An 11,173-nucleotide genomic window follows, 5' to 3' on the forward strand; every position below is an offset into this window, starting at 1 on the left:
CAGTGTCAAAGACTTTCTTGCAAGTCAGTCCACTGTTGGCCATCTTTGGAACGCTCTCGGGAGGCAATTTCCAGTCATAACAGTGCAGCTCCCATCTATTTGAATGGAGAAAGACCAAAATCTCAAAAACAGTTGGTTAAGATTACGATCAAAGAAAATATTCCAATGTATATACAGTACTGGTATCATAAATTGTGAATCATATTACAAAAAAAATTCCCAGCTTGTATAGCTAATGCACATGCAAGTTTTAGAGTTGATTGACGGGTGATGTCTGTATCTAAAAGGTTTTTTAGTTCCAATTTCTCCCATTCATTTTGAAAGAAGTGGCCCATCTCTGATTCAGTGTACATATCCGCTGGTCCCGTGAGTACTGCTCTGGGGTTTGAGATATTCCCCATTCATTTTCTCCATTGTCCTTTCAACATTAACAGACTGGGTGATTGTATGAGATAAGACACATTTCAGTAAGTTGTACTGTATCTCTCAACATGCCCATAAAGGTTCATTCATGTTTTTTTTCCATGCTATAATTTGGAGAGAAAGAGCATTGTTCCCTGCTCTGTTTGAATGGCCAGCTACCACAATCTGTCACGCACCATTAAAGAGTATAAATGCAACATTTATTATTTGTTTTGAGATAATTGTGACAATTTAAAAGCTTAAACTAAAAACTCAAATGATGGAGCATGTCACAATTTGTGCATTTGTAGCTGTAACCTCCACATGTGCGTGTGTGCTTGTGTGATGAAACAAGATGCCTGTGACATCATTTTTCAAAATAAGTCACCCATTGAAACAACTCATTTTGAATTAATATGAACATGAATGTGTAACAAGTTAGTCAAATATTTTAAAACACAGGTTATTTAAGGATATCACACGATATGATGAAGTTATCTTCAAAAGCTTTTTATAAAAAACAGTCAAATAATGTTAAGATATTAATATCCGTTACATATATAATTGTAAAACTGTACATATTAAACTGAGTCTGTATGTAATTTGGAACAAAAGACCGCAATGTTTTGGATATCTAGAGAATATATCTGTTGGAAGCGCTTTCCACAACTGCAGAACCGAGACTGTGAATGATCTGAAGAGTGACTGTGACACGTTGCATTGGAACCTCCAGCCGTCGCTCATTCTTAGATCGCAGGGAGCGAGAGGAGACATAGACCTGGAGGAGTAAATTAAAGTAAGACTGTGCTGTTCCAATGGCTGTCCTGAAGGCCAGAGTCAAAGCCAATTTATTATACAAATCTAAAAACTTGACGCGGTATCGCAGAAAAGGAAATGTCAGTGTTTTAAAATGAGGAATCATTTAAACTGTTAAATAAACACTGCCCTTTCCACCAAAATAAAAGCTCCAAGTTAAGGTGTAGTAAATACAGAAATATATTACTATTATAAAAAACAAATCTAATCCTCAAAATTAAAATATTAAATTTGATATTGTAATAAAAACTTAAAAGGAATCCACAATGATGATAATATGTAAGCAATAAGGTACGAGAGGCTGTGCTGTATCGTGAATAAGTAACTGCTGAAGGGCGTTGTTAGGCACGACGCGAAGCGGAGTTACCACACAATATTAAAGAAAAAAACATTTATTAGTGGAAATTTCATGAAGTTAAATCAATAAAAGCATTCCTTCTGCTAGAAATAAAATAGTCCCTAACCGTGAACAACAACGTTCCAATATGTAATATGCATGAAAGCTCAAATAAAAACAACAAACCGGTAGTTTTTATTTTTTACAACACAATATTTGTGAAATTTCCTCACACAAATAGGCATAGCTTATCTCTCAGCATGAGAAAACATTTATTTTTTTGTTTATTCCCTTATTTTCTCTCTGCACTAAACTAAATATTTACATAGCCTATAAATAAAAACACAAGGGCACATATTTTGATAGATAACAGTTAGGTCTTTAATCTATTTTAATAATGTTATTAATTTAGTTGCTAAAATGCTGCCTAACAAGAGATACTTTTTTTTTTTTTATTGTTTATTTAAATTTATTTGAACATCTCCGTTTATTGTGCACGCATTAAATATTTGTCTCATTTCAATCGGCTCCACTGTGGTGATATTTAACGCGGTTCTCTTTAGTTGGGGCTCGGCACTGTCAGCAGTGATTTCTGTTGCAGCAAGAATGTCGCTCCAGTGCTTTCTTTGTTTTAAGTTTGGCCTCCAGTAGCTCTGTAGTGAACTTTCACACTTATGTCCACTCACAGACATAATTTCCCTCGATTCGAGACCAGCATCGGACAATCTCTGCACCATGGTGCTGCGAAGGCAGTGATTTGTGTAAACCTTGGAGGTGCCTGCTGCTTTACAGATTCTCTGCAACATTGTTGCGAGGTAGTTCACACCCATAGGCTCTCTTGTGTACCTGCAACAGTCAAAAATGAGAAAACTTTAACACAACAAGATTTAACACAAATTATAAATAGCTAATATGATTTATGTGCTGCTGCGTGATCTACGTACCAAACACATTTAGAGAGGTTTTGCTTTTTGGGGTGAAGGTAAAAAGCAGGGGGGTTAGATGGCAGAAGAGAAACGTACTTCTCTAGAGGGGCAACGGGACAAAGCGGGTTCCCATTTTGTTGGAACATGAAGCCACGCCTGCTCTCTTTATTTCTGTCATGTGGGTCCTTATGGTTTTTAGTGTCTTCATTGAAGCTCATTGTGACATACTTTAGACCATTTTTGTTTGTTAAAATGCGGAATGAGTCTGGAATGAGTTCTCGGTTCCCCTCTTTTCCTCTACGTCCGAAGTGTAACTGCACGTCAAACCAGACTTTGTTTACGAGTCCTTCAGGTGTGTTAGGATTAAGCGCATCGGACAGTTTTATGGTGCTGAAATCTTTAGTAGAAATCGGTGTGTGATGCTCCGTTTTATCACGACCCTCTCTTCTCATTGTCTTTATGACTCCAAAGAATACCTTATTGGATGAGGTGAATTCGCTGTCTCTCATCAGACACCAGGACAAACTCAAAGGTGGATCATTCAGGAATCTGTTCAGACCCGCACGTAACGCTACATAGCTACTGATCCCATATTTTTCGCCTTTGGAGCTTCTGACAGTTCCGTAGAAGTCACGGAGAAGTGCGTTGAGTTCCATCTTGGTGATTTGTTTAAAATCAATGCTGCAACCCTTTTCACTACACCAGTCACCGAAGCATTTCACTGCCCATTGGGTTTGCTGCACGGTATTTTTTTCATTACGAGTCTTCTCGAATGTATCAATGTTACATTTCAGCACTTCTGCATGATGGCTCATATTTGTAGAAGTCTCTACAAATTGTTCCTCAAACCACTTATCCATCGTCAGGCCACCTAGTAAATCGAAATTTACTTTAAACATTTTAGCCTTTTTAATTCTTACGTTTTTTTCTATGTTTATGTTGATACGTGTGGTTGCGAAGGGTGTTGCTAAGGGCGCAATGATAAATAGAACCGTTGGGTGAAGCGGTCATAGCTGTGTTTTATCGTGAATAAAGCACAGCTATTGACCAATCAGAATCAAGGATTGGAACTAACCATTTTATAATAATAATTAGGGCTGGGCGATAAAACGATATAGATATTTATCGCTATAAAGAAAATCCACTATAAGCTTTTGAGGAATTTTCGATATTTACTGCGTGTCGCTAAAACACAAGCAGTTCGGCTTTCTCAGGCTGTGTTTCCACTGGGGCGGACTAAATCCGCTCAAAGGCGCTCGCAGCGCTAGGAAAGAGCTTGCACCGCTGCCAATCCTATGATCCACCTTGTGAGCATGATGCTCGGCTTTCATAGGAATTAATTGAAAACGCTCTCAGCTTCGCTCCCAATGCGCCAGTGGTAATCTAGGATCAGACTGGATGAACTTGCTAATGCTAGCTGCCTTGCTAACAATTAGGTTATGTCGGACACCGGATCGATTCCATCCGCACCGCAAGACTTCATGACAACGGTTGCGCTCTCTCATCGTCTCTAGTGAAGAGCGCGACAGAACAACAGTGATGTGGACAACAGCTTTGATCTTTCTGTGCTGTAATCTTGAATATTGTTCTCTAGCAACAAACATGCATAATTTCTGCCCTGTCCCGCTCCGCACGCGTTGCCTCTTTTCCCTGCATGTGTGTAGACATGAAGCTCCGCGTGACTTAATGTGGTTTCAAAGCATCTTTTAGACCATAACGTTTTTCCCTTCTAAATGTATCTTTATTAATCAGCATGTTACGAGCCTTTAATAATAAACAAATTGATTTCTGTTCTAATTTTGTGAAAATTAATTAGATGTCTGGAATGGATAAGGAAAGACTAAAATTACTAGTTGGTAGACTAGTCTCTCACTTTAATGAAAATGTACAAATGTTTTTTAAAGTAAAAAAATTCTAAATTTTCTCTCGGGACACCCCTGAACCCACATTCAGCATCATTTCACAGTCACAAGGGCTTCTATGTCCCATACTTGGGTATCTGAATCTAAAGAAATATAAAAAATATTTAGTTTAAAAATATATGTTAGTAAATATTACTTTTTATTAAGCCAACCAAATTGCTGTATTGGTGCAAATAAATAAAGAGTTGCTGATTCATTGCAGGCTGAAGTTGTGTGGTGTCTCAGAACAGTGGTAAACATCACGTATTTGCCTGCTTTTTTCAAATGGATGTTTTTGCAAGATTTTTGGAGTGACATCCAGCCGAGGTACCTTGTGTATAGTAATGAACAAGCATATGTAATGAACTTCAATAACTGCTGTAGATGTCTGCATAAAAATACACACCGTAAGCATACAGAATCAATCCAGCCCTTTACTCTCACATTAGCAAAATGTCATTTTAATATGTGACTTCATGTTGCATCTAGTGGTGGGTAAATATATGCATCAACCCCGATAGTGATTGAAGTAACGAGCAAGTATTAAATTGGATGAGCTGATACCTGCAGATACCCTGTATATACAATGTTGTCCAAATGCTTTCATAACCCTTTTTTGCATTATCACTCCATATTTATACTTCTTTTGCTTTCTCTCTTTATCTTTTTCAGATCAAGGAGTTGAAGTCTCGTTTAGCTGATCTGGGCACTCAGACTCGTCCTTCTGCGGGAGTTACACTGCTAGAAAACAAAATCCATGAGCTGGAGGACATATTACGCAGTGAAGAGAGGTACACGACTATACAAACTCTCTCACCATTTCTTCATATCATTGTCATATCCATACAAAAAACCTCATGTTGGGTATCAGATTCTTTCAGTCAAAATTCAGTTCCTTTTCCTTTTTAAGGGATAGTTCAAACCCAAATTATTTGTATTTATTCTGTATAAGAAAAAAGGAGATGTTAAGCAGAATGTTAGGGACTGACAGCCTCTGTCACCATTCCCTTTCATTTTTTCCATACAACAAAAGTGAATGCCGACTTAGGCTAACAATTTGCCTAACATCTCCTTTTGTGTTCCTCAATAGAATAAAAGTCATACGCGTTTGAACAACCATGAGGGAGAGTCATTTTCATTTTTGGGTTAACTACCGGTTTAATTATTTGCATTGTTTACATTGTAAACTAACTGTTATGTACCCTCTACTGTTGTTTGTTCATTTAGAGAGAAAAACACCATCCTGGCAGCTCAGAGGAGATTAGACAGGAAGCTGAAAGATGTGATGGCCACCCTGGACCAGGAGCGAAACCAGCACGCTGAACAAAGAGATCAGGCAAGTGCACACAAATGAAATGAAATATTTTTCATGGACTTTGGGTTTCAAAAATTTGCTTGAGTAGTTGACTTGGAAAAACTTTTTGGAAATTTGAATTGTCTTGTGATGTGTACGTTGGCCGAGGGGGTGCAAAGCATTACCGCATTAGCAAAGCATGTAAAAGCTGAAAACACAATGACATTAAGCCACAACACAACAGAATCATCAGAAAATGCATATTTATAAAAATACTTATTTGTCCTGACGCCAATAATTGAAGTAGAAAGAAGCCCATGCATTTTCCATTGTGTTGTGGCTTATTCAGTTGCTAATTTGTTTGTTTTGTGCACCCTTCGACCACCATAGGTGTGCTCTATTCCGTTAAAAAACCATTTCAAATTCGAATTATTTTATCATTATTATGTATGCTGCTTTTAAATATTAATTGAGAAACTACATGGAATATTAGCACTTTTTAAAACATAATTTGTCACAATTGAGTACTATTTAATACCAGTTACAGGACCTAAGATGTACACTTTCCCTTATAAATGTATTAATTTAAACCTAAAAAAAATTAAGTAAATGACACCTTGTGCATCAACTATCCACCTATTGTATTTCAGAATGAAAAGCTGCTTTTAATTAGGTTTGTCCAATCTGTAAACAATGTGTCGACACAGCTGGACAGGTAAAGCTGTGTGACTGCATGTTCATAATTGAGCTGTGTGTGTGTCTGCAGCTGTCTCTGCGTGTGAAGGCTCTGAAGCGTCAGCTGGATGAGAGCGAGGGGGAGGTGGAGCGTCTGGAGGGAGTCAGACGGAAGGTTCTGCGGGAGCTGGAGGAGCAGAGGGAGATGCAGGAGGCGCTGCAGGCCAAAGTCAACACGCTGGAGAACGACAAGTTTGTACTTCCAACTAACAGTCATCTGATAGACTTCTATGATATTGAGTAGTTAAAGGCACAAGCCTATATTGGTTTTTATTTGAATTTTACAGATATTGTAAAAACAAGCGTTCCTCAGTTGTCCATACTGATCCCTTTTATAGGGTACAAATAGTAAGTAATTGACTTCGAACGACCGTTTCACATTTCTGGCTTTGGAAGAAGGAAGTAAACTATTGCTCGTCTATATTTGCAGAACTAACCCCATCAAAGCTGTGGTAATTATAATTTTAATAGAGTAATATTATCAGTGTTGGGTGTATCCGATTAGTAATAATTGGTTACGTAATCTAATTGCTTTTAAGTCAAAAAAGTAGTGTAAAGCATTACATTTTACATTCTTGTAATCAGATTACAATAACTAATTTTTAATTACTTTTAAGTGCATTACTTGTGCTAAAATATTATGTATAAAGCATTTAAAATTTGAATTAATATGTACGTCCGTTAACCTGTGTATGACAATGAATGAGGAGGAAATCTAGAATTTTTTTTTTTAATTTCAGAGGCAAAACCAAAAACTTGAAGGATATAGTTTAGAAAGTAACTTAAAAGTAAAATAATTAGTAATGTGATTACTTTTTAGATGGAGTAATTTGTAATAGATTACTTATTTTGAGTAACTTAACACTGAATACAATGCAATGTGTGATATCAATTAGTGATGTACCAATACTGGTATCGAATCGGGTCTGATACCACACTCATGTACTAAAAATGTTCCAATACCATCTGATGTACAAATTAAAATCATGTCATGTCCTAGTGAGTTTTTTACTACAAAAGCTGCAATTTAATTATCACTGAGTCATATAGCACCTGGCTTTTTCAGACTGAAAAGCTCCTGTTGTCGCACAGAAACGGTTTCAAAATAAAATAAAATCTGTGATGCTCCGTTATGCAGCACTTTATTAAAAAATTATTTATAACTCGTATTTTGGATTGTGCTGTGAGGTTCTGTATATATGCACTTCATTTGATAAAAAATAATACAATATTATGTTAAATTATTTGTTATATTTTCACTTTATTAAAGTTGTAATTCGTTCATTTAAACCATTTTGATGATAAATTTAAATAATCTGCTGTTCTGGAGTTAAAAAATAAATAAAATAAAAAGACTCCGTATTGGTGAGTATTTGTTTATTTGAACAAATATCCGAAAGAAACTATCGGAACACGTTCTCAAAAAAATTGTATTGGGACATCCCTAATATCAATTATACATTTACACCAAATTATATAAATTAGATTTTTAGTTTTACGATGCTAAATAAAGCGAAAATGTGCATCGGTCTGTGAAAAGGGTCCATTTTCTGTGATGTTCAGTCCCACTTTATATTGGCTGTTTTTAACTACTATATACTAACATTTAAAATACAAAGTACTTCTTGTATTACTATATGTTTTTCCTCCAGATTCACATTTGTTGCTACTGGAGGTTGAGGTAGGGGTATAGGTTTAGGGGTAGGGTTAGGGTTTAGGTTAAGGGTTGGGGTAAATTTAGGATTAGGGGTTAAGGTAAACCGTGTAACTACAGATGTAATTAAATAAAGGTAATTTAAATGTTAGTACAATGCAACAACATGTATGTTCATAAGTACATTTGTATCAAATGCTTAATTACATTGTAGTTGAAGACACCTAATATAACGTGGGTCCTGTACTTTTAAGGGATGGGTCACCCAAAAATGAAAATTCTGTCATTCCAAACCAATATCACTTATGTATAAGGAAAAACATTTATTAATATGCCGATCTGTCTCTTCAATACAGTGGCATTAGTAACTCCTATTAAGTCTTAAAGGACCCAAAAAGTATAATAAAAGTAGTCGATGCAACTTGTGCATCATATTACAAGTTTTCTGAAGGCAAAGAGTAGGTTTAGGTGAGAAACAACTTGAAATGAAAAAATGATTACATGAGAGAAGCTCATTCACTGTGGCTCATGTGTTCACACAAGAAGTTGCGTTGTTTTGAGTGCTAAACAACGCACTAAAACAAGTCGCAAAGACTAATTTTATGATAATTTTGGGTCCATTTTAAGCTTTGAATTAAGCCCCTTTTTAACTGTCATTGTATTGGAAAGACAGATCAACATATTCATAATTTCTCTTTTTGTGTTCCACATGAGAACAAAAGCCATATGGGCTTAAAACGTCATGAGAGTGAGTAAAGTATGGCAGAAATAATTTTTGGGTGAACTACTCCAAATTTCATTTTCTTTGATTGTATATCGGTGTTGATCCATTAAGTGTTTTGGGGTTTGTTTGTTTTTTGTAACCAGTGTTCTGTCAATGATGTTTACGTTTACATATTTGTTGAATGAATGATTTTATAGGTGGTTTGTAATACCAATTTGGCCATTAGGGGGTGCCCTTACAATTCTGACCCATTAATCTTCCTGGCAGATGCAGATTTTTCTAGCATTTTTATGTGCATAAATTCATTTTATGTTATACATTTTAACTGCAAGTGTGTTCTCTGGGAATTGAACCTTGGGAATGAAGTTGCTAGTGCAATGCTCAACTAATATGTTCTCTAGTGACACTGAAATGTTGCGTCTGTTTGTTAGGAGAAAGGTCAAGCAATCACGGCGCCCGACTCTAGGATCCCCCCTGAGTTCTGAGGACGAGGACGGTTACTCTGATTCTAAAAGCATCACGTCCATACTGACCGAGACCCCTCTTCATACCACCAACTGTTAAAAACAGAAAATGACGGTCTTCTTGCATATATACTTGCATACTAATGATTGCTGGTCTTGATGATGAATATGTAAGTAGGATGCAACTGAAGTGAATTCAGCACATTCTGAAAGTGAACTGTAAAAGCTGTAATGGCACAATAGTCTTTTCAACAGGAAGTGATGTCAATTGTTTTTGACATTGACAGCCGGTTGACTGCTTGGACCCAGAATTAAACAGTACAAATTAAAAGAAGTCCAAGCTAAGATTCGTCAACCAAAAGCTCCTTTAATATCGTTTATGCCGAAATGGGCAATTCAGAAAGGTTATTTTGTCCTTTAGGAAGTTTTCTTTTGAAATGTTCTGTTTTTGAGTGTGATATTAAGTAAATTCTACTTATGTTTAAGGATTTTTCATTCTTGAATCTTTTTTTGTATTGACACATTTCCCAGTGGTTTGTTGGGAAAATTATGAAGGAATTTTATTTTTTATACTTGAAGGAACGTATGAACATACGAGGAGAGTTTGAAACAGTGCAGGTTTACAAACTGTGCTTTAACTGTAAATTATACAGCTCTTTGGAAGCCTCAAAATAAAAGACTTCATTTCATATGATGCACCGCCAGCACTCTGCCTGTTAGCTTCAACAAATTTCATGGACCATTACAAACTAGAATGAAGGATCTAAGAAATGACTTCTTTCCTACTTGTAAAGCTTTAATGCAAGATTTAAAACTAAACTTGCAATATATGAACGACAACTTTTGTGCCAAGACAGAAAAAAAAGTAATTTTGACGTAATGGCTTTGAAATAGAAAATGAAATGGTTGCCTTCAATTTTTGGACAGTTAATACAAATCTTTTTGCAGTAAAATGCTTTTTGATACGTTTTCTGAGACGCATCCAGTATGTATATTCAGATTGATCAGAATTATTGATCAGAATTTTCAACTCTTTATAGAACTGATTTGGAATTGATTGTTTCATTTTTCATTGTACAATATTAGATATGTAAATACTTTCCTATGTTTAAAGTTTATTCATCTACTTCAAAGTAAAAGTTATAATTTACTTTATCTTTTGAAAGTTACTTCACCATGTTCTGTTTTATGTTACCATACTGTAATTTAATGTTACAATAAAGAAGTGTCTTCAGTATCAATCATTTATATTGTCTTCTTTATGGATTTATTGCTGTCAGTGCCGGCAGATTCCAGCTTTCACTCATTGAACTGCTCTTTCAATGAACTGCAAACATATTTATTCATCAGTGTTCAGACTGTACACAAAACATGGGTTTACAATCTTAGGGTGTCTGTCAACCATGTTTGTCTTTACACCTGGAATACATATTTTTCTCCCAATTTATGCTTAAATAGAGGGAACACTGCTGAAGTTTTTAGTACAGGAGACTAAACTGTATATTGGGGGTATACATGCACTCTTTGGATAAGATTAGACTGCAGGAACCAAACTATTGAGAAAAAGAAAATGTGTTGAATTCAACTGAGGTCATCTGTCCAAACTTGTGTCCTCTGCTCAAGTACTTGTGTTACTTCCATTAAAATTGCTCGTTGTTTTCCTCCTGAATCTTAAACGTTTTAGTGTGTGTGTCGCAAATACCTTTCCTTGTCTTTAATTTAGTAAATACACATGAAATGTCTTTAATTTACATCCCCATCCATATTTATGTTGTTTTCATTTTACTACCAGTTCTGTCATCAATTAAATGTTTTACAATAAGATAAATGTATGTTTTATATGTTTGCATTCTAATAAAGCAAGAGATTTGCTAGAGCGGATATGTTAAATCCATGCTACAGAAAGTCATTTTTCATTGA

General features: G+C 35.7%; 1 protein-coding gene across 2 annotated transcripts in view; it reads left to right on the forward strand.

The window, feature by feature from the left end:
* LOC127619429 (cingulin-like) overlaps positions 1 to 11,173 on the forward strand; it is a 30,985-nt gene extending 19,812 nt beyond the window's left edge. For both annotated transcript variants that reach the window (XM_052092282.1, XM_052092283.1), the window contains 4 exons: positions 5,055 to 5,173; positions 5,610 to 5,718; positions 6,443 to 6,603; positions 9,221 to 11,173. In XM_052092282.1, the coding sequence (XP_051948242.1) occupies positions 5,055 to 5,173; positions 5,610 to 5,718; positions 6,443 to 6,603; positions 9,221 to 9,353 (522 nt within the window). In that variant the 3' untranslated portion in view covers positions 9,354 to 11,173. The remainder of the gene's footprint in view (positions 1 to 5,054; positions 5,174 to 5,609; positions 5,719 to 6,442; positions 6,604 to 9,220) is intronic.

This window comes from Xyrauchen texanus, chromosome 26 (genome assembly GCF_025860055.1).
Source record: "Xyrauchen texanus isolate HMW12.3.18 chromosome 26, RBS_HiC_50CHRs, whole genome shotgun sequence".
Taxonomy (NCBI): Eukaryota; Metazoa; Chordata; class Actinopteri; order Cypriniformes; family Catostomidae; genus Xyrauchen; species Xyrauchen texanus.